This window comes from Cyprinus carpio, chromosome B9, assembly GCF_018340385.1.
Source record: "Cyprinus carpio isolate SPL01 chromosome B9, ASM1834038v1, whole genome shotgun sequence".
NCBI lineage: Eukaryota > Metazoa > Chordata > Actinopteri > Cypriniformes > Cyprinidae > Cyprinus > Cyprinus carpio.
The window spans coordinates 12,346,275-12,373,825 of NC_056605.1; the positions used below are offsets into that span (position 1 = coordinate 12,346,275).

Here is a 27,551-nt window from a genome sequence, read left to right on the forward strand (position 1 = left end):
GTTTTCTCTCAACATTTTACTTTCATTTTAGACATGACTACAACTGATCTTATAAGTAAACCTTGTGTGTTTCGACAGCATTAGTGCAAAAGATAACAGTTCAGTAATCAGGCGCTGCTTGACAGACTTTTTATGTGCTCAGAAAAAGTGCATGTCAGAACAGCACATGAATGAAACGTTTAACTGGCAAGGCTTTAAAGCAAATATGCAAATAATGTACTTTTATGATTGCTAATAAGTGCAGTGTCCCATGAGAGTAACTCTACTGCCGAGTTAACACTGATGTGAATGTATGTCGTGTTGTACAGTATCTTTAGACAGAGTTATAAAATTATATAGAATTTTAATATCAGCCATTTATCTTGGCTATACATGAAAATCATTATTGCTTTACTGGTATCAGCCAGAATTTTAATGTCCCTTGTCCTAAGTGAAAATTCCCTAAAATGCATCTGATCAAGGTCAAGTCAACCCGCAGCATATCGAAGTCTAAATAATTTGACAAGTTGGTATATCAAACTTGACTAGTTACTAGTAGTGAGATGTGAAAATGTATAGTTTTGTCCCTTTCGTGTGCTCTGGCTTTCATGGGATCTTAGGCAAGTCTGGTGATCTGGAAAATTACTGGACATACCAGAGCGGAGTGTTTTCAGTAGGATACAGTGAAAAGGGGAGGCATGGCTCAGGAGACTAAAAACAGTAATCACAAGGGCATTCCAACAGGCATATGAGTCTCTGAACCCAAAGTGAAATGTGGACCCAAAATTAAATTTCCTCTTTTTCAGACAGATCATGTCATTATTTGACTAACACAGAAACATAACTAAGACAAACACACGACCTCAGAGTCTGTTTGAGGAGGCGCCAAGAGAATCATGGGTAATTTACTAAAACAATGAGAGCTGGGTCTTGGCCAAGAAGACACAAAGAATGACACTCCCAACCCAACAACCACTACCTTTCACTCTTTGTGACTTTTTTTGGGGCAGATAACCTCATGATCAGTGGCTGCTTACATTTCAACCATCAATTACTTTGCAATATATAGGGCTGGTTGTCAAAAAATCCTTGTGTGTCAGACACGATTTGTGAGCGCGCCCTAAAATGCAGCAGATTCTGGGACCGACGGACTGAATCTATGCAAGTAAAAGCGGAAAATATGTGTAAATGTGTTCCTCTCAAACCTCCTTTCTGCGGAAATTGCATTTTTTCTGAAAATATGTGGTACCATAATGCCAGTTCAAACAGTTACAGTAACTGAAATGCAGTGCAACACTTGCTGGCAAACTGGTCACAAAATAAACCTTTGAAAGTCAAAGGGCCAAACCAGTGACTGGCCACCAAACATTTGCATTCTTACCAGTCAGCAACAGAGAAAAGCCTCTGAAGCGGCCACCTCAAACCACAGCGGCCAGACGGGCCCTCTCTCAGCATGGCTCCTCACAAGCTATTTTATGAATGAGATATTTGAAATACTCTGCAATAAACACCAATGATTCCTGTTACCTGATATAATGCTTAACATATCACTAGCTAGTTATACAGTACATTAGTGAGAATTCAACGAGCCTGATTCATCATGAAGCTTCAAGTGTAAGCTATTCAGTCAAGCATTTGAAGACACCCATCCATTATTACTTCTTCCACAGTTTTGAATAATATAGTCATCAAATACATGGGAATTAAATAAAAACAAAACTCTTGTGTATCCAACTGATTCAATAAAGACACCATTTACCTGCATTCTACCAGCTTCATGAGTTGCATCCTGGGTTGCTTTGTGAAGTTTCTACGTATGCTGGACACGTACTGGCTGCTTAGCCTTCATTATACACTCTAACTCATCCATTTAACGGTGTGTCATTGACACCATCTATATTTGTCAACAAATTAACCTTTAGCTCATAGGAAACATATTTAGTTGACTGGGATATAAATGTGCCTATAAGGTTTGTTAATGGCCTCTTAATGTTAATATAAAGTATTACGTGCACCAGTTATCATGTGCTCCCAGCAACTAATATGTGTATTCTATATCTATATTGGCCAGGACTCCCTGGAAGAAGAGATTTTGCATCTCACTGGGACTATCCTGGTAAAATAAAGGATAAATAAAATAAAAATATGAAGGGGTTCTCAAACAGGGGCCAACTAGGGGGCCTTAGAAAACTTCAAAGGGTGCTACAGGATGAATAAAATGATTTAGTATTTAATTTTGTAAATGTATTCAATTTTTACGTATTAAAATATATTTAATTTTAATACATAACGATTGAATTATAAAGCATTCATTTCTTTTTTATTTATTTTATTGTTATTGTATTAAATATTAAGTATTTCATGGATTAAATAAAAATTATTTTAATGTATAAAATTAAATTAATTATGAAGGATGAATTAAAATGATTTTTCTTTATAAAAACAGTGTAATTGAATCAAATTGTTCAAAAACATTTGTCTTCAGAAAATGAATTGTGGTTGATTTATCTCCCAGTTTGTGTTGAAAATGAGCAGGTTTGTCATAATTACATTTCATAATGACTGTTATAACAAAGACTATAGGACTTGTTGTAATGCAGTGAGCCTCACAAGCTTTTCTTGACAGTATGACAGGGACATTATTTGGCTTATGTAACCTTGTCAAGGAGTGAACTATGAAACTTTTACAAAGTTTCCTAAAGCGGATGCAACCCCCACAAACCACATGGACTATGTGTGTTTACAAGTTACCACAGTGATTTCAAATAAACATCAGGCCTCATATAAAATCAGCTGCTTTAGACTGTAGATTTACCTGTGCAGACAGGTGAGCTGGGGCTGAGCCTCTCCGGAGACAGTCTGTCATGTTCAGGGGTCTGGAGGGGTCTGGCCCTGTGACCGCACGACCACAGCGACGAGGACTGAGACGGAGAGGCTGATAAATTAGAGGTAAGGGCTGAAGTGTCCGAGCTGCAGCACTGGGGGGTCATGTGCGCACCTGTGTAGGGTGATGATGACGAGGATGGTACAGGTACCTGCGCGTGGGACGCTCTGGGGTTTGACGCGTGCACAGCGATAATTGGACTAGTTCTTGATGAGGATGAAGATGGTGAAGAAGAGGATGAGGAGGGAGCGGAGGAAACAGCGATGAACTGTGAGCACGTCGCAGAGGAAGTGGACGTGGCCGCAGAAGAGGAGGAGAGGGATCGCGTGGGGCTCCGGCTGCGGGTTCCGCTGCTGTGGCATTTACCGTTACCGGTGGAGGAGAGGGCTGTCCGTGACTGTAGAGGGTGCTGTGTCTGCGTTTTCAGCTGGAAGGGAACCGTGGCTTTCATGGGCAGCAGGCGACCCAGTAAACTCACTCCAGCGGCGCTGATCCCCGGGGATCCGCTCGGGCTTCCTGCGCTCGCTCCGCTGCAGTTAGACGTCGGAGATGCGGTTTTGCGAACTCTCTGAGACATTTCGTTCGCCGGGAAATGACACAAAACTCGACATAAACACTTTAAACGTACGTTTAAGGCAGTCTGAGGTGGTTAATGCTTTTTGGTGCCCTTGTCACTCCATGTAAAGTCTGTTTTCTGCTCTCTGACCGGCGCAGCCGAGCCGTTTCGCGAGCTCAAGTAAACTGACAGAGGTCAGAGCCACGCACAGCGAACTCGATCCGAAGCCCTGCCTCTCCACTCTGATTGGCTGTTCGCTCACCCCTCTCAACTTCTGATTGGCCAGGAAGTGGATTCTTTGATTCCGTAAACTTGCACGCAGTTATACGAGGAAAAGTTTCGCAGAGAAGACGATCATTATGATTCATACAGAAGTTTTAGAGGATTTCTTTATCTTATGTGTGACCATATTTAAACCTACTATATTTTCTACAATCAGTGTTTAAAAATACACTAAGTCTATTATTCATGTATTTTGTGTAAGTAGATACATTTGTTTAAAAAGTACGATATATATTAAATTATCATTCCCTTTTCCCACAAGTGATTCAGAGTGAAGATAAGTTGTGAAAATAAAATTGTTATTTTATTTGTATGTTTTCATTCAGCTTTCACTAAGCTTTTACTCACTGTTCTGAACCTTTATTTATTTTTTTTTTTTTTTAAAGGCTACCGTTCGTATCTTTAAGATGAGTAAGTCATGTGCTCACTAATGCCATGTTATTTATGCATGTGTGTTTAGACACCAGATTAAATACACAAGATCAGTTCACGCGTGCCCACATCAAAGTTAAACATGTATCTAAATGATCTGCACGGTTACTTGAATGGGAACTGTTGTGTGTGGTTGCCTTTACCACCCTCATGTGGCCACTTAATAAATTAAACTTCAGTGTAAGTAGTTTATAAACGATCCCAGTAGTTATACATTTGACCAGTTAAGAGGAAACAAATGACAAGTAAACATCATATAAAGGTTTTCATTAATATAATCTTTAATCAGCTGAGTAATGCAGGGTTGTACAGCAAGCTTTATTTTCTAAATGGCATTTTAAAACATTTTCTGAATAGACTAAAAGCATGAGTTATCATTTGTTCTTTTTCTCAAAGTGCTTACTTTACAAGCTGTGATAGAAAACATGTCAGTGGCTTTTTTGAACATCCATCTATGCAGGGGCCAAATGAAGACTTCAGCTTCAAAATGAACTCAGAAGTAAAAAAGAAAATCAGCAGCTTGTCAACACAGACCCTTCATTTATTCACTCATATGCAAAGTTTGTGTTTTAGGGAGCACGTTGTTAGCCATTTGTCATTTTCATGTTTGGTTTTGCGAGTGTAATGAGTTCCAATCAATGTAGGTTTCAGTAACCGGTTCGTTTTAAACGCAAGAGTACAACTTGGTTTAGTTAAAACATTCCTGCAACTTGACTGAATTAAAAAATTCTGACTTTTTAAGTCCTGCTTCAAGAATAAACAAGGCATGTAGTATGTGTAAATGATTCGGTATTCAACAGTGTGCTGTTGAAACTGGACAAAGGCTGTGGTGTAAACATCTTGCATTATTAACATGTAGCAGATGGACAGTCCTCCTGAACAAACTACACTGCCAGTGACTCAGCTTCATCAATGTTTCAGCTTCAACGCTTTAGTCTAAATCATACACGTTTGTTCATTCCAGTCGAATTAGCACTGGAGGTTTGTTTAGTCTTATTAGGCTATTATTCCTCATTTCAGTTCACAATCTTCTCCAGCATTCACACTGACGTATCTAGCTGAGAACAGTCTGACGTTACTGTGTTTATCTCACAGTGATTTAGCGTTGTTCTTGGTCCCAAAGCAACAGATGAAGAGTCTGTATAATGTGCATACAAATGCACCGTATATATTTACACCACAGAGGTTGGCCTATATTACAAACATATACAAAAGTCAGACTGAAGCGCTGATTGGTTCAGAAAAAAGGGCGTGAGAAACTAAACTGCACTGTATCGTCTTGTTTTCCGACAGAAAAAGCCAGTGGAAGGGAAAAATCAGATGACTTTTTGAAAGTTCCCCGCTCTGGAATGGACAAAGTCCAAAGATAATGCTGGCTTGTGCCAAATCTTGGTTAATCCCCACACTCATTATGGAAAACATATACAAGCACACTAAGAGCTCTCTGATCAAACATGTGCTATCTTCGTTTTCCTGGTATTTCAAGCAAAGCAGGGCCTTGCTATATGAGGGAATTTTCCTCATCACTATGTAATTATTTGAATGGCTCATGTCCATAGTTTTCCGCATAAGGCAGCAGATAAAAAAACACAAAAACGAAGGGTAAAACTACATGCTTTTCTGATGTATTTGATTGAAAGTATCATTGAAATAAGATCAATTTACATGATTATAAACAACTTACCGATTCGATTTCATGTGAATAATAAACCCAGAGAATGAAGATGGCCCTGGGTACTACATAAATTAAACATTTAAAAAAAATAAAGAGAGAAAAATATCTAAAATGGATAAAATCATGATTTCTTATTGTACACTATCATGTCAGCTTATTTTAACAGAGGCTAGAACAGAAGTAAAGTAGCTGTGAGCTTCAGTCTGTACATACTGTATATATTTTGTTCATGGCGTATGTACGTATATGTGTGTGTTTTTGCTTTCTGAAGCACACGGAGCAACGTTCACTGTCCTGGCAGAGATGGGAAGTGGAAATATTGTTTGACTGATGCCTTTTCAGCGGTGATCCGAGGAGCTCAGTAAAGCAGAAGTAGACCCACACATACACATTTACATACACTCTCACAGAGGTAAAACTGCACTGAGCATGTGCAGAGACGGATTTGATTATTCAGTGTCTTCAGAAAGCACGATTACCAGCAAACAGTCCAGGTTGATGCCTGACTTGTAGTGTAACAGGAAAAAAAAAACTACTGTCCTCGTTGAAGCTTGTGAGAAGTCCGGTAATTAAAGCAAACACCCCAATGTTTTCTGTTTACTTCCCTTTTCAAGAGTGATGGGATTGGTGAAAAGGTGTGGGATTGTCATTTGTGCGACGTTTCGATGTTTGCAGTCGGGGTGGCCGAATGGACACAGGATTGCCACTGCTAAGTGCAGTGCTTCAAGATATTAAACTAAAGACAAGAAACAACCAAAAGCGGCAAAAAACACAGAGCAAAATGAAATTGTCTTATGGAGCACCTCAAAGCTAAAGTCTATTGCACATTTCAAAATATTATACAAAAATGAGTACACAGATACGTACAACAAATATAAAACATATGAATGTACTGTAGGTTAAACGGTATTAGAGTTGCAGTCAACCCTGTCTTAAAGACAACTGCCTTTTTTTTTTTTCTTTAGATGGACATGATTTGAATTTTGCCTAATTTACTATGATTGTTAAATCAACACATTGTCATTTCCGTTTTTCAGTTTTAAGATCAGTCTTGAAAATGGTCGGAGGATTTGCGATTAAGATTGCTTACAAAAAAAGTGCAACAAATGAAAGAAGAACCATAAAAACAATTGAAAAAGAAACAACAGAAACAACTGGAAGCATTTTATGCCAATGTTGCTGCATAGCTGGGTTCGGTTTAAAGCGATTTCTTCAAAACAAAGTCGGATAAGTTCAACAAAGGTAAGTGCTTGCCAAATCCCACATCCCTTCAAGAGTCGGCTTTCCAAAAACGTTTTTCGGATATTTCTTTTCGGTCATCAGCTGGATCAGTTCTTGGAGCACGATAGCATAGACAAACCCCTCCTGTGTTCGAGTTCACAGGCGGGTCATATCTGGTGGGTCGGAGGCAAGAGTGGCGGTCGCAGTACCTCCGCTGACCAGGAACACAGCGATGCTGGATTTTGATTGGCTAGAACTCGAGTGAGCACCTCCAGTCGCTGCCGTCCCCGCCTGCTGGCTGTGCCCGTTGTTATTCACCTCTCCGTCCAGCGTTTCTGAAGAGACGACCCATGTAGAAGGACGCCACCTTTTCAAAGAATAAGGTGTCTTTACACGCTTCTTAATCTTCTCGGCCGATCCGGCTTTTTCCTCTTGTGACACGACCTCATCTAAAACAGAAAAGGAGGTCATGTTTTAACAGACATCCTTGATACTTCAATAAAAAAACAGTTGTGTGTTGCAATGTGTCTATTGGGAATACTAGCAGAGCTGCTCCAAACATCCCGCCCAGTGAAGCACAAGAGAGCAGTATTTCAGCACACTCAAATTTGTGGTTGACCTTTCCCACACTAACTCTCTCTGTGTGCGCTCCAGTCTGAATCATCGGGTTCGAGCGGTTCATGTCTCCGCTCCGTCATCACGCTCGCATCTGTCTGTTAGCATCACTCTTTATCGCTGCTGCCAACTGAGGCCGAATGTTTTCTGGATTCTTATCAATCCAGTGGAATTTCCTTCCTTCTCAACATCTAAACACTCCACCACAATGAGCTGGAGAGTGGGAGAGAAAGTATGATTAGCCACTCATCCTTTTTTCTACGAAACGTTTAGCTTTTGAGGAGGTGTGCTCTTGATTATCTGGGCAAAGCGTGATATAGTGAGCTCAGATGGGAAAACAGCCTGGCGTCTTTTTTTTGGGTGGTTATTGTTTGCAGCCAGGCTGACACGCACACCGGCTCCTCCACCCTGCTCCTGGGACACTGTTCATCAGGGATGCTCTGAGACTGTCTCCAAACTCATAACAACACAGGTCTGCTGGTACAAGCATACCAATGGTGATTGATTTATTTAATTTCCCTAAAATAACACTTCATCTACGCTCAAATAATCTCTATTACATTTAATTCATGTTGGATTACAAAAATGTAGCATATAAAAATGCAAACTTGCACAATATCTCTAATTGTTTAAATAAAAATTTCTGCTTTAATCTACATGAACAACAGGATTACATGAACACAATGTTCACACAAGGTTGGGCTCAGTAAGGTTTTTTAAAGAAAATTATTTTTATCTAGAAAAGATGCATTAAATTGATCAAAAGAAACAATTTAAAAAGCATCAAAAATTAAACTGTTCTTCAACATTAGTTTTAAATTGTAATAATATTTCAAAATATTACTGTTTCTAATGTATGTTTGATAAAATAAGATTTTAAGGTCTTTGCACAGTAAGTCTGAAATTCTAATCCGAAATTTTCGCACGTTAAAAAATAAATACAACCTCACGTTGTGTCCATCACGTTTACACACTGCCTCCGAAACTTTCGTCTGTCATAAAAAAAATTGGGATCAGATTAGTTTGATGATTTGCTGCTAAAGAAAGATTTATTATTATTATCAAAGTTGAAAACAGTTGTGCTGCATAATATTTTTGTGAAGATTTTTTTTTTTTTTTTTTTTCAGAATTGTTTGTAGAACAGAAAGTTCTAAAGAACAGTATTTACTTGAAACAAAAACCTTTTGTGAAATTCTAAATGTCTTTACTGTACTTTTATACAATTTAATGCATCCTTGCTGAATAAAAGTATTAATTTCATTTAGAAAAAAAATTGTTTTGCTACCAAAATTCTGGAACAGCATTTGCATTGGAGAGCACCTTTGACCGCACTGACACCTACAGTATTTCAGGCATTCCAAAACCTAGTGACTTCAGGTCCAAACTAAAACTGATCTTACCCAGAAGAGAAGAATCCTGGGAAGTTGCTGACAGGTCCAGTGAGTTTGGCCGCTCGGGTCTCCTGGGCTTATGCCGTCTCAGAGGAACCCCATCATCGCTTCCATCTGATGCCCCCGGAGGGCAGGTTAATGTCTCCATCGGGGCGTCTACAGGAGCTAAGGTACGAATCGTGGCGGTTGTGTGGATGTTGCTGTTGTTGTTATTGGAGTTGGTGCGACCGGAGTGATCGCGTGCCGCTGGCTGCTCTCTCCTCAACAGGGGCTCGTGTTCGTCGGGGCTGGAGTTGATGTTAATGTTGAGGCGGCTGTCTTCTCCACTCAGCTGGCTCTGGAGCAGAGGTGCACCACCATCACCCTGCGGCCCGGCTGGGTTGGTGTTCCCAAATGCATCAGATGAGCCAGCGCCACTGCCCCCACCATATCCATTAACAACGACCACTCCAACGCCGCTATGGACACTGGGCCCATTGTTAGTGACAGTGACCAAGTGTGGCTCGACTGTCACTACAGTGTTCATCTTGGCTACGCCCGTCTCCACCTGCTTCAGGTTGGACTTGTGCTTGCCAAACTTCAACCGTGATGACGAGGACTCCCTGCCAGAATTTTTGGTGTTGAGGGGCAAGCTGGTGGGCCGCTTGGGGAGATTCTGCTGTTTGGGAAGAGGGAACATGGCTGTAGGAGTGTCGCCTATTCCACTGCCGCCCACCCCGAAATCCCCCTGGCTGCCAGTTCCTGATCCTCCAGTCACTTCTGCGGCGAGTTTGATCAGCGGGTACAAGAGGCTGGAGCTGCCTGAGCTGAGCGGGTCAGGAGCACTGAACTGCTTCTGCGAATGCTCCATCAGGTTCTCATCAGAGCTTTCTTTCAGGTTCTTGTCCACCTCCTTGGGGTCCAGTTTGGTGGTCTCCAGGTCCTCCTCTGTGAGCTGAAGGCACACTGGTACACTTCCCCGGGCTCCGGCCTCCTCCGAGTGGCCTGACTCAGAGATGGTGGTCATGATGGTGCTGGGTGTGAGGCCAGTTGTAGTGGTTGTAGCAGACAGACTCGTGCCGCTGGTCTCTGGACTGGGCAGCCGAGCTTGGGCCTGAGCCTGCTGTCTCTCGTAGTTGATAGAGTTTCTGTTCTTCTCTCCTGTCACCGCCACGCCGCCGCTGATGCCGCTCAAACCCATGCCACCCACAGAGGACGTGCCAGACGTGGAGACGTCACCTGGGAGGTTCTTCACCATGCCCTCATGATCCTCGATGTAAGAGGATGAAGAGTAATCTGGGTAAGATCCCATTTTGGGAGCCCTGCGGCTGTGGGTAAGATTCCTACAAGAACAGAGAGAGAGAACAGTGGTCAAATCGAACAGATGGTCCATTTAATTAAAGGTGCTGTAAATATCAGATAATGTACGGGTCATTTTCACAAAATAAACCCTGACAGGGTGATCAGGAGCCCATCAAGAATGACCCTGAAGGGGTTTGTGTTATATTTGCTGGCTGACAGTACATAATCCCACTTTGTACATGGCTATTAACCAAATAAAAAAGCATTTTTTTAAAATATAATAATATTAATATTATATTATATTATATTTTACAAATTATGTTTATATGTGTAGAATAAATGACCCTTATTATGTCTTATTTTGTATATTATGACAGTAAATTTTCCCACTTAAACCCAGCCACATTATCTATGAATTATAATTTACATTTTTTATATATTTGCTGGTTAACAGTACATTATCCCACTAATGAAATGGCTATTAAAGGGATACTCCACCCCAAAATGAAAATTTTGTCATTAATCACTTACCCCCATGTCATTCCAAACCCGTAAAAGCTCAGTTCGTCTTCAGAACACAATTTAAGATATTTTGGATGAAAACCGGGAGGCCTGTGACTGTCCCATAGACTGCCAAGTAAATAACAGTGTCAAGGTCCATAAAAGATATGAAAGTCGTCGTCAGAATACTCCATCTGCCATCAGACGTGCAATCTGGGTTCTTCTTCTGTGTCAACCGCGCCAAAAGGATGCACTGTTTCTACGTGTATTTAGTTTTGATTTGAAATAAAACAGCGCAACCTTGTGGCGCGTATGATACAGAAGAGCATACACAGCATACAGTGATATGAAGAGACACAGAGGAGACTGTTGACAAAGGAATTGTTAAATAAAGTCGTTATTTTTGTTTTCTTCGCTAACAAAAAGTGTTCCCGTTGCTTCATACAACCCAGATTGCAGGTCTGATGGCAGATGGAGTATTCTGACGACGACTTTCATACCTTTTCTGGACCTTGACACTGTTATTTACTTGGCAATCTATGGGACAGTCACAGGCCTCCCGGTTTTCATCCAAAATATCTTAAACTGTGTTCTGAAGAAGAACAGAGCTTTTTACGGGTTTGGAACAACATGGGGATAAGTGATTAATGACAAAATGTTCATTTTGGGGTGGAGTATCCCTTTAACTGATAGAATAGGCCTTTATTTTTTACATAATAACATTATTACAATATTATATTATATTTTAAGAATTATGTTCATATCTTATGTTCCCTAAAAAATAAATTACCCTTATTTTATAATATTTTGTATATTATTATTTATGATACTATTTTGTAAAAAAGAAAAGTATCAGTAAAGATTACAGTAAATTATTTCACTTATTACACCTAGCTACATTATCTATGAATTATAATGTATATTTATTTAAAAATAATAAAATATATAAACAATTTTAGTACTTTTTTTTGTACTTCACATTTATTAGTTTAAAGATTTTGCTGTGAGTAATATATTTTGTTTCAGTACTCCTAATTCAGTAAAACAGGTAAGACATCAGGCAAAGTTTCGATGATAAATTGCTTACAGCTCCTTCGCATTATTTAGAAAAGGCAGAGAGCGTGGCAAAAAAATCGAATTACAAAAACCCCAATCAAGAACAATTAAGTGTGTAATAAGCACACTTCCCCCTCATTTATTCATGAGCTGGTCAGGAGTGACTGTGAGAGTGTGTGTGGTGTGGTCAGACCTCTCGTTCTGCAGCGCTGTGCTCATGGGATTGATGGTGGGGCTGACGGGTTTGTTTCTTTCCCAGATCAGCAGCAGTTCTGCCATCCGCTCTTCTGCACACTGCGCTGTCAGACGAGCCTCTGCATCCTGATCCCAGCAATCCTCCATAGTCTCCTTGAGAGAGCGCACGGCCTGGGAGAGAGGAGAGTCAATGTGTCAAAAACACATTGATAATGAATACTGTGGTGGTTGCCACAACAATGTTATGTGCTCATCATGTTCGATTTCATCATGCTTGAATCACTTTAGATTCTGTTGTAAACACACTGTACTGCAAAGATCAGCATATAATGTGTGCTGATATATGCTGGCGTATCCAACAGGATGGTTAACTAGCCCAACCAGTAAACTTCCTTGGATGACCAGGTTCACCAAATGAAACTAAATCAGCCTGATCAACAGCTTGGTTGGCCAGTATCAACCGGTTCCACTTTTATATGATTTGGATAACAGAACAACAAAAAGAACTGTATTAACTCAAGTGAATGAAGAGCTTCAGCTGATCTTGCAGCAATAATCTGACCACTTCCTGTCACAAGAACAGAATGAGATCGTCTCAGTGACTCACCAGGCTGTTCTCCTTCCAAGCTTCTGGGAACTTGGGTCTCTGTTTCTCTCTGGACACCATCACCTGCATGTCCTCAAAGGAGGGGTGGTTCCCTGCCTCGGCCTGGAAGGCCATCTGGTAATCTGGCACTGCCTCCCCTCAAAAAAACAAAGGAAAGTCAGTCAGTAGAGACCTCCATACGCCTGCACTCACTACAATTAACTGAAAAATACTCAATAAGGTGAGGCACACTCATATTTCATGAACATAATGAGCAGGATACAACACAGTCTTTGTTGTAACCCAACAGTGTGGCCTAATGGTTATGAAGTAAGAGATTGAGCCTAGGGATGGGTCAAGATGCTCAACAAGATACCCACCAACCAGATGGCCAATTTTTTTGACAGGGATGAAGTATGAAACAACTTCTCTGAAAGGATGCTGTTACACAATCTACAGAAGTTTCACCTCTAAATTCAGCCCAAACCCCAAAGTATCTCTGCTACCATCATCAAAGCACCGCTTCTGTAAAAACATCCTTTCAATGAAAAATATTTTAAGATAATTACAGTCGGACATCCTGCTGTGAGCAATATTTTACATCTTTCATGTAATAAAAAGGTGGAGGCGCTTTGATTTGGGAGGTTCTTGCCTCCTTGCTGTGCATTAAACCATGCTTATACCATGGAAGCAACTTGAAGCTGTCATTTATAAAAACAAATAAAATAAATAAAAATGTACTTTCTGATGTTACATGCTACAGCCAGTTCTGCTTAGCCAGTAGTATATCCACATCCTTGCTGTTGTTTGTGCAGAGCTGTGGTCCTCACCTGGAAAAAGGTCAGTGCATCTCATGAAGGTCTCCCAGTAGATAAGGCCGATGGCGTACATGTCCACCTGTTTCAAAGCCGACTCGCAGTCCCTGAGGTTCACCGCTCCCTCCAGCACTTCCGGCGCCATGTAGCGGATTGTGCCCACCTAGACAGCAGAGTAATACAGGTGTGAGGGGAAACGTGCTCTTATGGTGGGTCTGGATCAGCCATTCTGGACACTTCCAACTACCAACAAGACCATAACTGGGTCATGTGCACTAACAATAATATACTGTTATTATATTCCAGTCAAGCGAGTGCTTATGGGCTGACCTCACTGATGGCGGCGTTTTCCTCTTCACCAGGCCGTACGAGGCGATTTCCCGTCAGCTTCATGGACAGGCCAAAGTCACTGATCACACACGTGCCATCGTTCTTCACCAGAACATTACGGCTGTTTAGATCCCGGTGTGAAATGGCAGGTTTATATAAATCTGTAACAGAGAGATCATGTTTAAAGAGTTTTAGTAACTGTGGAGTCACAAAAAGTGAACCTGGATGTTGAAAATTCAACTTTGCCATCATGAAATAAATAACATTTTAAAACAGATTAAATGGAAAGCCGTTATTATGAATTGTAATAATATTTCACTGTTTTTACTGCATTTTTGATCATACAGTCTGAAAGTTTTTTTTTTAGATTTTGTAAATTAGTCTCTTAGGGTCGCTTATTTTAAAATCATTAAGAAATCTTACCAGCACCAAACATTTAAATGGTATTTTTGCATATGTTTATACAAATTAAATAGTGACTTATTTAATAGTTAAAAAGTGACTTTAACTGTCCATATGAGGGTAAATTTTATGAACATCTTCTGAAATTGAATAAATAAGATTTGCATTGATTTATGGTTTGTTAGGATAGGACAATATTTGATCAAGATACAACTATTTGAGAATCTAGAATCTTAAAAAAAAAAAAAAAATTAAAATATTGAGAAAATCGCCTTTAAAGTTGTCCAAATGAAGTCCTTAGAAATGCATATTACCAATCAAAAATTAAGTTTTGATATATTTACGGTAGGACATTTACAAAATATATTCATGGAACATGATCTTTACTTAATATCCTAATGATTTTTGGCATAAAAGAAAAATCAATAATGTTGACCCATATAATGTATTGTTGGCTATTGCTACAAATATACCTGTGTGTGTGACTTCTGATAGTTTTTGTGGTCCAGAGTCACATATTGTTTTTTGAGAAGTCTTTACAAACCACTTGCACAACACAGCCAGCAGAGGGCGCAGAGAGAAGCACATGATGTGAGTAATAGTTTCAGGATGAATGCCCTCTCTCCCAGTCCTTCCCCCATCCTCCACACGCATGCTGCCTGTCTGGCTCTAAAGTTCAGCCAGTAATGAGGGCAGCGGCTGAGCAATCTGAAGCACGACTGTACGGAGATCAGCTCGTAATAATGACGACATATGCAGGAAGCTGGTGAACGGTTCATAATGAGGATAGGGTCAGAGACAGCCGAGTGGGAAATGAACTCGAGGTCTGATGAGCTGCAGATTGTCTGCAGACCTCTGGCGATGCTCCAGCAGCACCCAGAGAAACATGAGGAGCGCGACGCACAAATTAGCCGAGTGTTATCTCTTTTGCACTGCACACTGGCCCTTTAAGACCAAAAAAATAAAACACTGATCAGTTTGTTTTCATGCTGATATTGAAAACCAGTTTCCATGGAAAACATCTCGTGTAACGTCATATTTCAAACTGTCCATCTTAATCAAATTTTTTTAATTTAAGAAGCTTTTTCCAGCCAAGAAGTTCCAGGGACTTTCTTAACTACACGCCGTCATTCTGTTAAACACAAAGACACATCGTAAAAAATGAATAGTGTCTCATTCCTCTTACAGAAAACATTCTGTCTGACCCAGATGTGCAGATTAGAGAAGGCAGCTTCTATGTGACGCAGCAGAGCAGTCAACTGGCTCTTTGGGTGGATTCACACAGCTTTTTTTAACCCATGTGGTTAGACACAGATTCCTGCTGAGCTAAGGCAGCTAAAAACATAAGAGTGATGTGTCTAGAGCACCCAAGAACCATTCACTGAAGAAACAAGTGGAAGAAAGCACATACAGAAAACCAGAAAATTCACCTTCCTTAATAGTGTATTCAGCCTCTATTTTTCTTCTACATGACTTTATTAAAATGCTTGTCATATATCTTATGAACACATCTGCGCCTCCAGGGTATGTTATGATTGAAATCTCCCACCAGACTTCTGCTAAATTATATGCCAATCAAACAGCAAAGTCTGTTGACATCGAAATGGAAAGATAAGTACTCGCTTCTTATTTGAAGATTTGAAGTCAGACATCAAACGGCTTTTAAGGGAATTCTGAATCTGTGATCATCTTTAAAGTCTCCTAGTGGTCAGATGACTCATGTTCATATGTTCAAACTGCAAGCTGGTGCGAAACTTAAAAGGCTTGTGTTAGGATTTATTTTTCCCATGAGACTTTGCTAATTTCTATACCCATCACACCTGTGGTGTATCAGCCACCACTAGCACAAACAAACTCAATTGCAATGTTCTTGGATTGAAATCTTAACTATATAAACAACTGTTGAAAAGTTATTTTTTTTTAGAGAAGTCTCTTATATGCACTACAGCATTTATTTGATCAAAAATACAATAATTTGTTTTATATTTTTAAATTTATTACTATTTTTATATACTTTATTAAAATTTTCAGCATCATTACTCCAGTCTTCAGTGTCACATGATCCTTCAGAAGTCAATCTAATAGGCTGATTTGCGGATTTGATATTTTTGGAAACCATATTTTCAGCATTCTTGATTAATAGAAAGTTAAAAACATTAATATTTATTAATTTAGCAGATTATTTTATCCAAAGCGACTTACAAAACTGCATTTATTTGAAAGAAATATTTTTAACATTATAAATATATTCATTGTCACGTTTGATCAATTTAATGCATCCCTGCTTGATGTATTGGTGTATGCAAATTTTTAATATGGTTATGTTTTCATATTCATTCAATATATATATTTATTCATTATGAGTTATTTTATGACTCATTTATGATTTTATTACATTACATCCATATTACTGTCTTATGTTATTAATTTACCGTTACTCAAGTATTATTCATTATTTTGCTTAATTCCAGTCATACTCATATTCCATTGACAGTATTTTTCCTTCTCGTATTTGATATTTAAAAGGTTTGACGAAATATATGAAATATATTTGACACATAAAAGGTACAAGATATCAATCGGTTTACAGCAACAAGGCTTCATTCCTTTGAATGTGCAGCCAAATATACCTCAAGCTGGTGAAAAATAAAGAAAGCGCTAGAATGTAAGATGTGTGTGCACAGATGTAGAGGTGACCCTCACCTCCTCTCAGCAGCTCGGTGTGCAGGTAGGCCAGTCCTCTCGTCACCGAATGTGCCAGACGACAGCAGCTCACCCAGTCCATCGTGTGCAGACTCAGGTACCGACACAGAGAGCCCTGCAAACAGACACAGTACAGTTAAACAAGCACACGCACACAGAGCCTGTAACTGCTTTAAAGGGTCATGAAAGAACATGGACGTAGTGGTTATTGCAGTAACATCTCGCTTGTAGAAAATAAGAACTGTGTTTTTAACACTGCTCTACAATAACAATCTATCCTCATCAATATTGCTGCTTTTTTCCCTGCACATCTCATCATTGCTTTAACATCAGCGTTTCAAATCTCTGCAGAGCAGATATAAAGCTTATGAAGCTCTTGAATAATAAATTGGAGCTTCAACAAAGTTGAATGTAAAGCCGCCTGCAACTAATTACTGCCTCTGGGGTATTTAGGCAACGCAATTAAAACTACCAGCAACAACAAACAGTGCTGTAAATACATTTTCCTGAACTAAACTACAGAAGTAATACTGTAGATTAGATTTAATGGATTCAACAGGAAGCTACTGTACATACAGTACATGCAGTGCTGTAGAGAGGCGGATGTAATTATGTATGTTGTAGAAATATCAATAATTATCATACTGTGAGCCAATTCAAAAAGTGGGTCAAATAGTTGCTTATTAGTTAACTGTCACTGTGGCATGCTGTTTAACATTGAATTGTAATCTCACGAAGGTCACTGTCCTGATGGCAAGCTCTTGAATGTGAATGAAGTGATGATTAAAGAATTGAATTTTGGTTCACTCTTGGCGCAATAAAATATTTTATTTGCAAAATTTTTTTGCACTTGGTTGAGCATTTTAACCAATCATAGATGTGTTTGTCAATGAATCCAGTGGTCAATCAAATGATACGTGAATACTGGCATTGTTGCATTTTTCATTTCTAAATTAAAGAACTTGGCATGCAGTTTTCATATACAAAACAAATATTTAAATGTAAATAAGATAATAAAACATAACTAAGATAGTATTATGATATGATTACAATATAAATAAAATAGACAACGAATCATTTTAATATTAACATAATACAAGGTAGTATAATATGGTTACAACTAAACTAAAATCAACAATAAATATTTTGTACAAATTGAATATTATAATATAGTAATAAATAAAACAACATTTTTTTATAAAATATATATTTGCTTTGTAAAAAAAAATGATTCACATATATGGTAATATTGTAACATGGTTACAATATAACAGATACATTAAGATAATATTATGATATGGTTACAATATAAGTATATATAAGCATATCTTTTTTTTTATTTTATTTTTTATAAAATTAACAAAATAAAATAAGGTAGCCTAATATAATATGGTTACAACTAAACTAAAATCAACAATAAATATTTTTTAATTGAATATTATAATATAATTATAATATAAATTAAAAAACATACAGTATTTTTATATATATAAAAAAATTGTAAACAAAAAAAAAAATTCACATATAAGGTAATATTATAATATGGTTACAATATCAACTAAAATCAAAAACAAATATTTTTTATAATTTTTTTTTTTTTTTAATTTGATTCACTTTAAGAATAAAAAATTACCCTAACGATTGAGAAATGTATTAATCATGCAGTCTTGCAGTGCATGCTAATAATAGTGAATAACAACGACACAGATCAAGAGATTTTTGACCTGTCATCTAGGATGGACGGGTGTGAGAGAAAACTAACAGACTACAGGGCGCTCTGGGTAGAGGAACGATTATCTACCTGTAAGTGTACATCAGAGCCATAAAAGCCAATCGCTTTCCCTCAAGCCCTGCCTGAGTCTCCATGTTACCATAGCGACAGGGACAATGATGTTATCCCCGGACACTGGTCCAGGCATTCAGTCTTTCTAACGACGTGTTACAGACAGAACACTGACTGATACAGACACAGACTTTGCTCCAAAACCTAGTGTGCTGCTTTGCTGTCTACTGCACACATAGGCAGCTGTCTTCTAAGGCAGCATCCTAACTGACATGGAACCATATTATAAGGGATGTTTCAGAGCTCTTTTTAGGCACATCTGCCACACAAAACGACAAAAATGGCTCCTCACGGGAAGTGCACGGTAGACTTGACTCATAACTGCTTTCACTGAAGCATGTTGCTAAGCAAATGGCAGGATAACAATAGAGAGCCCACACACGTTTATCTAACTTTTCTATTCATGCTTTGCAACCTTGAGCAACTTTAAATGACATTTCTGTCTATTTATTGTATTATTTTTTCCTCCACAGATTCTGGGATAGTGTTTTGCATGATTTGAACACCACAAGTTGCAATATTCCTTTAAAGGAGACCTATAATGCCGCTTTTTACAATATGTAATATAAGTCTCAGGTGTCCCCAGATTGTGTCTGTGAAGTTTCAGCACAAAATACCCCACAGATCACTTATATCATTTTGAAAATGCCTATTTTAAACCATATTAGTTTAAACTTCTGATATACGGTTTTCTGAGCGCACACATTTTAGTATGTCTCTAAAATAAAAATAAAAAAAGATCTGTTAAAAAAATACCGTCATGCTGAAACCCTCAGCTTACCTAACTCTCAATCACTCATTAAACAGTAGCTAAATTAAGCTTGTTATTTCCATCCAGTTAATTTGCGACTATGTACTGTATATAATCATGTTTTAATTAGAAAAAAAATCTGGTATACCCTTTTATAGCAATTGAATTCCTTAAATTATACCAGATATAATCATTTCAAGTTACAGAGTTGAAAAGGTACAAAAATCCAGAAAGTTCTTCGATTCAGCCTAAAGCAAACCATCAATTCATGTCTAAATAGGAAACGAACATTCACCTACAAGGGTTCTTCCTGTATTTTGTCTTTAGGCTAGTTCATTCATTATATAATTCATTCATCAGAAGTGAAAGAGGGCAAGAGCAAACACATTGATGTCTCAACAGAGCGCTGTCTGTCTGCAGCCAGACACAATAAAGGTGTGTCTCATTCCTTACTGCCATTCAAAAGGCCCAGGCGGGTAGAACAGGCACACTTGCAGACAAACCTGCGAGTTATGACATGTCAAACAGGAATGTACAGGAAAACATTTTTCAAAGAATGCTGGGCTATTGTTAAGGCCCGTTCACACCAAGGACAATAACTATAAAGATAACGATAAAGTCAAACTCAGTATGACTAAACTCAATTTTAAAGAATAGCAGAGTCCACACCAAAACTATAACGATAAAGACAAAGAGAAACTATATAGTTGGAATCACTTTCAAAATGTTTTTTCTCCAGCTGATGAACGATAAAAATTGACAGCCAATCAGAATCCATTCTGCTGTAACGAGCTCGAGAATTTAAAGCGGCAGATGCACGTGTGGTTAGAATAAACAGATGACATCGTTCGCTGATGTGGACGCTAATATCATTATCTTTATAGTTATCGTTCTTGGTGTGAATGAACGGGGCTTTATTGTGCATGTTTTGTGTGAGTTCTGAAAGCTGTGGGGGGGATGACTAAGAATGAATTGCGCCCATTGATAGGTCTGTTTATTTGCATGTTGTGTTTGCATTGTTTTAGCACCCAATTAAATGAATTACGCAAATTAGATAGTGGCATAAACATGCATAAATAAGCCAGATAACAACATAAAACGGCCTTTGCACTTGGTAATTTCCCAACTTGTTGGTTCTGAGTGGGAGGTTGTCAAGGATGCAACAGACTACTGCAATCTGACATACTTTACTGGGAATGTAAAGCATCGCTTCACACCGATCCAATCCAGATACCCATATTGACTATTTAAAAAGCTTCACAAAGAAAAGAGGCATGTTTGTGTTTAAAAAAAAGTGACAATGACTTCATTTGAATACAGCGCTATAAAGTGCTGCAGAAATGAGTCCTAAACCGCAAAACCAAGTTAGCACTTTTGAACTTCCAGTTCCATCGTCCTGAAGTCAATGTTATTTTTTATTATGTTAACACAAGCATAATATATTTTCATGTTTTGTTGTATGACATAAAATACATTAGTAATATATCTCACTTGTGATTTTTAAAAGCTTTTACATGCTGAAAATGGCGGATGCTAACAATAAACTATTCTAACTCCAAACTATGCAATATATGACCTAATTTAAGCTTTTTAGTTTTTATTGTATTTTGCAATGGTATTTAGTCTTCAGAATTCATAGTTGAGCTCATTTGTGAAGATTATCACAGTGAACAAAATGTGTAAATATCATAAACTTTTGTTGGTCACAGAGCTTATTTTCTGCAATAATCCAAAAGCAAATGGAAAAATCCTATTGCTTTTTTGTCGAGGGATGCTAACTTCCAGATTGGCCTCCAAAAATACGACATCCCTGCAGCACATAATTTCAGCACATTTAGTGCTGCACTGGATTGCATGTGGTTAGTGAATACAACAGAGAAATCTGTGCTGAAATGCAAAAGTGCCGCAGCTGTTTTGTGAATTAATCTCTGTATTTAAAATTTACAGAAAAACACCTTCTCTGACTGCAATGGCAGATGGATACAGAATAAGTGAATGAAAACAATAGGAGCCAGTCAGACAGAGAGAGAAAGATGAACAGGCACAACTGAAAAACAAAGCTGACATCCAAGTCAACCTTCTCCTGCTGCCTGCTGGAAATCCATCTGAATCATGGATAAAAATACCTGACCAGAGAGCAGCAGGACATTCGATTCCATTCCAGACTTTGACAGAAATAGTCAGGAGAAACCAATAAAACAAAGAGACGAGAAATAAAGGACAGATGAAGGTAAAATGTGGAAAACTACACCAAGCAGGGCAAGCAGACACCAGAGCTGAGTCATATACGACTTTAAGGATGAGAGAAAAGAAGGCTTGTACCAGATCAAAACTTACATGAGGGTAGTACTCCATAACCAGCAGGTACTCCATCCGCCCATCCGTCGTGAGACGCTCATCGCCAACAATAAAACGAGCAATGTTCTCATGCTCCAGAAGAGGGGTTCGGTAGATGGAGCGCTCATTCACAAAGTTCTGTCGGTTGGTGTAGGTAAAAACCTTTACGGCGACTGGGCGTTCATCCAGTGATCCTTTATAGACAGAACCGTAGCGTCCTCGACCAATCAACTGCATGAAAAATTATTCAGGTGTGAACTGTAGCAGATGCAACATGATAAACAAATACAGATGGTTCAAGTTCATCACAATACAATTCCAAATCAAAATAAGATCATGTGCACATATTTGGTGGCAGCTAGAAGAGCTGAACTCACTTCTAAGAGCTTTAAACTGTCTAAATCCAGAGACGGTTCTGACGGTGCGGCCTCTATCATGTCCATATTGTGCAGACCCTGTTTACACTCGCCTGTAATAAACACAGTATGCACACAATGCATCACAACACTGTAACAATATGACGTGACCTTCCTTTACCAAAGAGTACTGCATCTCACCTATCATCATGCGATAGCCGAAGAACAGCGCCACGATCAAGACCGCTACTATAGAGACAGACGCGAGGGCGATGAAGATGGCCTCATCTCTGTGTAAAGGCTGCTGCTCTTCTGGAGAAAGAGAAAGAGAGGCATGTTAGACATTCAATCATTATTTACATTTAAGCTCATTTTAGTTTTTGAATTTGCATGTTGAATAAAGAATCAAAATGCTGTTAATTGCCACAAAATAAATCAATACAACCCAAAATCATATACTGTACAGAAATGCAGTTATAAATAAAGTTAAGGAAGCAAGATATTCCAGAGGCTTTAAAAGACAGAATTGTGTAATGTTATTACAATTTAAAATAACTGTTTTCTATTTTCAAGTCTAATATATTCCTCTAATAGAAAAGCTGAATCTATAAAGTTAAAAAAACAGCATTCCTTTTAAATGTTTTGTAACATAATAAATGTCTTTACTGGCACTTTTGATAAATTTAGTGTGTAATCATGCTGAATAAAAGTATTAAATTCTTTAAAAATAAATAAATCAAAATACTGACCCGAAAACTTTTGATCAGTACTTTATAGTTTGTATAAAATGGGTCCACACTCATTATGGTAGCTAGAGGAACAGAAGTCCCGCCTTCCAGTTAAAAGAGCCAATCATCTCTTTGATCAAACAGATGTCTGTTGTTGTTGTTTTTTAGCTGGACACGAATGATAATACATTTGTTTTTGCATGGTTTGAGCTAAATAATCAGCATTTTTAATATCACTGCTGTCAGATTTTATTGCTGATGTGAATAATGTTATTAAAATGTCATTTTGATAAACACTATGTCTATTGCTGCCCATAGGAATTGAGTAAGGGACAAGCAGAAAATATTACGATGCCATTTCTGTCCATGCAAATGTGTCCACCAGTTTCTGTTCAAATCTCACAGTCCCCCCACCAAAAGAAATCCTTCTAACTTCTGTTCAAGGAAATCGAAAAAACAGCATCACAGTTGGAAAAGTGAAGTCAGCATCATCTATCAAAATGATTGAAATCGTTCTAGTCTATCATGTGCGTGAGCCATACAACCTCCAAAATCCAATTAAACTCAGTGCTAGCTTTCTTCAGCTTTTGATTCTTTTCACTTTCTCCATTTTCTCACTCTGCTTCAGACACAGACATGTCCTTGCATACAAGAGTGAGAGCTTCGAGGCAAGAAAGCCGCTCTCACACAAAAAGAACTAAAGAGAGAGAAAGATGAGTGGGAATGATAAAACCACAGCTTTAGACTTCAGTTTCAAGCCGAGAGAAAGAAAACAAACACTTAAAACGGCAAGACAGTGCTTTTAAATCAAACCCACTCACACAACTGCTATGAGATGATCATTAAATAAGAAATCGAGCTTTAAATATTGTGGATGTTTACGCATTTAAATGAATTTGTGAACTGATGCATGCAGGAAATGTGGAAGTTATCTGTGTTTATTTTCAAGGCAATGAATGCGGATGTATGGGAAAACACAGCTTAGATGCAAATCAACACTTCTGCCTCTATTTCAGAGCTGCTGGACCCTCCCAGGTCCACTGCAGCAGCTAGAACGGCACCAGACCTGCAGTGTTACACTATCACACAGCTCAAAAAGGTTTGAGTTTCTCAAGACAGATCAATACATATGAGATTTAATCCACAGCAATGCATCAGACTGCATGCTGGTGTTCGCTTCTGGAAACTAATCTCTCACACACACTCGTATATATCCACACTCATTTAATGCTCAGAGGATAAAACACAGGCATTTATAGATATCGACAGAAAAAGAAAACACACTCTCATTCTCACATATGCAAAGACACTGTTTACATGTCTTGGAGCCGGCGGCATTTAGCTCGGAGGCAGAATGTCTGAGTGTCCCTCCCTCTTCCAGACTCTACAAACAATCCTGTTATATACTTCCTGTATGTCTCCCTCCAGCTCCCTGTCCATTACAGCTCTCATTCCTTTGTTAAATCTCCATATTTCATATTCTGTATGAATAAAATATTACAGAATCATGGAAACGTACCAGGGATCTACTACTGCATTAATTAAAATTACCATAAATACAATGGTATACACCAATGATTCAATATCACAATATATGCCAAAAAGTATTTCTATGTTTCATATCCTAAGCATGACTATGATACACATACCATAAAATAACCGTATAATAATCAACAAATACCATCTGATATCTTCACTGTACTGTGTGTGGTACTGCCATGAGAGAGTTTTATAATGGCTTTTAACACACTGATTAACTCCCTCCCATGATTCCATAGGAGTTTGTCATCAAGTTACATTTTTCTCTAGTCATGTTATGTCCTTCATGGAGACAATTGGAATAATGCACTTCATTTCTCTCTGTAGCCTCATGTTTGTCATCACATCACGAGCCGATCTCCTGTCCTTCACATTCTTTCAGACCGAGCATCAGGACAGATGCAGTTTCCCTGGGTAACCAGAACTCTTCTGTGAAATCACCATCTCCCACTCATAATGCCTGGCAACTGTGCGCAGTCACAACCTTCCTGCAATAAATCTGCCCTGCCTAAATTTTTTTCTCTATTGTCTATTTGTATCAGTGCTGTATAAGAGTAAAGACACTGCGCTGAGATGCTTTTAAAGTTAAAAGGTTAAAAACACACACACAGAGGAAAAGCAGCAAAAACATACTACTAAGTTTTTGGGTTTTTAGTCCATGTGTATTAGCTTGGAAGTCATCTAGCTATGTGCTAGCATATTCCCTAACATTGACAATATTAGGATTTAACAGATACTTTAAAATTAACACCACAACAGAACAGAACAAAAAGACTGATGACTCATCCTGCACTACACCGATTTGTCCAATCAAATGCTCTGTAGAGTGAGAAAGCCCCTCCCCCTATGGCTCTGATGTAATTACAAACTTCTGAATAATTTTTTTTTTAAAGTTGACAAACTTTAAATGGATAATTAACTTAAAAACTTTCATAATTTATTTGAGTCATCAAGTGGTTAAAAACTATTTTTGATTTCTTTTTTCTGCTGAACGCACACAAAAAAATTCACAAAATCAATTTTTGTTCTTTCATTATAAAGAGAAACGTTATCGGTTCCCACACATCAAGCACAGTTGAGCTTCTATTGACCATATTTGACGTCATGTGTGTTGTTGACGTGTTTTTGTATGTAAATAAAAGCATAAGTTAAATCTGAATTAATAAAGTTTTTAAAGAAATGTTTTGGTTGTGTGGACTTTCAAATAATGGACAAATACGCTACAAGAATATTAAAAATATAATTTCGAAAATGGATGAAATTTTGGAAGGTTAGAAAACTATGACAATTTTAATTTTTGGATGAACTATTTTTTTAATGGTTTTCTAATACAGAACTACATATAGTCCATAAGGATCAGTTTGTGCAAAGAGCAAAACAAAACTCTAACATTAAAATTCATAAGGAAGCGGGACATAGGCTATACTTTAAATCAAGACTAATCTGTGTGAGACACCTGCAGAACTGATTTTAAAAGCACTGAATGATAAATAATTTTTCCCATGAGGAACATGGGTCTCATGTTATGATTGTGTACCACACAGGGTCTTTCCAACAGACAGACAGGCAGTCACATCATAGATATGCAGCCCTTCCATAATACAAAGCCTGTGTGGGAGAATTTCAAGGACTGCTGGCTCAGAGACACCAGTGAGACTCTAATGGGAGTCATTCATGAGCGGGCAGACTTTCATGCTGCCATTACCACAACAGGACTTAACATCACTACCTGAATCCCCCCACCAGCGAGGACAACAAAAGCCCCTCAATGGGAAATCTCTGGCCTACATGCAGCTTTCAGAGTTGGATGGTGGGGAAGAGAGTGAGGGAGCCTGACAAAATACATCAGCATGTGCCAGACAAATACAACATGACTCCAATCTGCATTTAACCACTATTAACTTCCCATCTATGGCATAGCTATGGGCCAGAATATAATTGAGACTTTAATGGAAATGGGCTTTTCTGAATTGAGCCACACACCCCAAAAACCACTTAGCAAAAACCCAGAAAGCCATAGCAATTGCACAGTAACACACTAAAAAACAGCCTTTCAGAGACTGGCAAAAATTCACACTGCATACGGATGTCACAATATATGATATACACAATATAACTGACATTTAAAGGGGTTATGAAGTGAGAAACAAAAATTCCCTTGATCTTTTGACATATAAGACATCACTGTGCTATAAAATCATCCTGTAAGTTTCAGAACTCAAAACTTTTCTCCTTAAGGGGCGGTCACACTGCACTTTTCGTTCCATTGACTTCCATTCATACGCATGCGAATGCGTCAGACCGGAAACGCAAGCTCATGCGAAAAATTTTGCATTTCGCTGCGTTCCAAAGTTCAAGTTTGGTGAACTCTGACCTGCGAATTCGCATCACGTGAAGACGGGGGATCAGTAGAATACCAATACGTCACTGCGTGACCTCTCTGTACAGAAATTAAAAAATTAAGGAAGCGCTAATTTTTGCCGTAGCGCAGCATCCTATTTTATATAATACATCTTTAAAAGATTATATAAAAAAAAAAGCTTCATGGTTCGCAGTTTCAATGGAAACAGGAACAGATGGTACATTTGAATGAGGACACATTTTATCATTTTTTATTGATAAGTGTGTATGTATTTATATAAAGAGAGACAGACAGAGAGTAAAACATAATAAAACGCTTCTGACGCCGTCGCAAAAGGCACAGTACAAGCCCATTAATCCATGTTGTAATAACTGAGGGGAGACCGTTAACAGCTCCCGCCCATATTCGCAGCGGTGTCTGAAAAAATTTCGCACATTCAAAGTCTAGTGTGACCGCCCCTTTAGTCTATATTTGATTATATGTTTTAAAGTGTGAGAGAATTAGTGTTTGTGGGGTGTTCTTTTATATGATGTAATAGTGTGGCTAAACACCGCCTCCGCAGAAGAAGATAACGCCTGCTTCTACATCGCTGCCTGTTTAGCCCCGCCAACCGATTCACAACTGATCCCAACATTAGGAAAGAGTGAATGGACTTTATTTTTAAATCCATACAGTGTCAGGGAGAACTTGGTCCTTTGTTCAATTTATTTTACTACAGATTTGTTTACAAA

The 27,551-nt window shown here is 38.4% G+C and overlaps 2 protein-coding genes across 5 annotated transcripts in view; both read right to left on the reverse strand.

Annotated features, from left to right (window-relative positions):
- The window catches only part of fam117bb (family with sequence similarity 117 member Bb), a 38,017-nt gene extending 34,405 nt beyond the window's left edge, over positions 1-3,612 (reverse strand). For both annotated transcript variants that reach the window (XM_042730996.1, XM_042730995.1), the window contains exon 1: positions 2,795-3,612. In XM_042730996.1, coding sequence (XP_042586930.1) covers positions 2,795-3,440 — 646 coding nt within the window. In that variant the 5' untranslated portion in view covers positions 3,441-3,612. The remainder of the gene's footprint in view (positions 1-2,794) is intronic.
- Positions 3,613-4,390: 778 nt separating this feature from the next.
- bmpr2b (bone morphogenetic protein receptor, type II b (serine/threonine kinase)) overlaps positions 4,391-27,551 on the reverse strand; it is a 66,476-nt gene continuing 43,315 nt past the window's right edge. For 2 of the 3 annotated variants that reach the window (XM_042730989.1, XM_042730991.1), the window contains exons 4-13: positions 22,393-22,503; positions 22,213-22,304; positions 21,836-22,066; positions 16,905-17,019; positions 13,800-13,960; positions 13,485-13,632; positions 12,676-12,812; positions 12,067-12,239; positions 9,045-10,357; positions 4,391-7,478 (exon numbers count right to left, since the gene is read on the reverse strand). In XM_042730989.1, the coding sequence (XP_042586923.1) occupies positions 7,186-7,478; positions 9,045-10,357; positions 12,067-12,239; positions 12,676-12,812; positions 13,485-13,632; positions 13,800-13,960; positions 16,905-17,019; positions 21,836-22,066; positions 22,213-22,304; positions 22,393-22,503 (2,774 nt within the window). In that variant the 3' untranslated portion in view covers positions 4,391-7,185. Of the gene's footprint in view, positions 7,479-8,589; positions 8,637-9,044; positions 10,358-12,066; positions 12,240-12,675; positions 12,813-13,484; positions 13,633-13,799; positions 13,961-16,904; positions 17,020-21,835; positions 22,067-22,212; positions 22,305-22,392; positions 22,504-27,551 lie in introns of all 3 variants that reach the window. The other variant, XM_042730990.1, reaches the window with a different exon arrangement.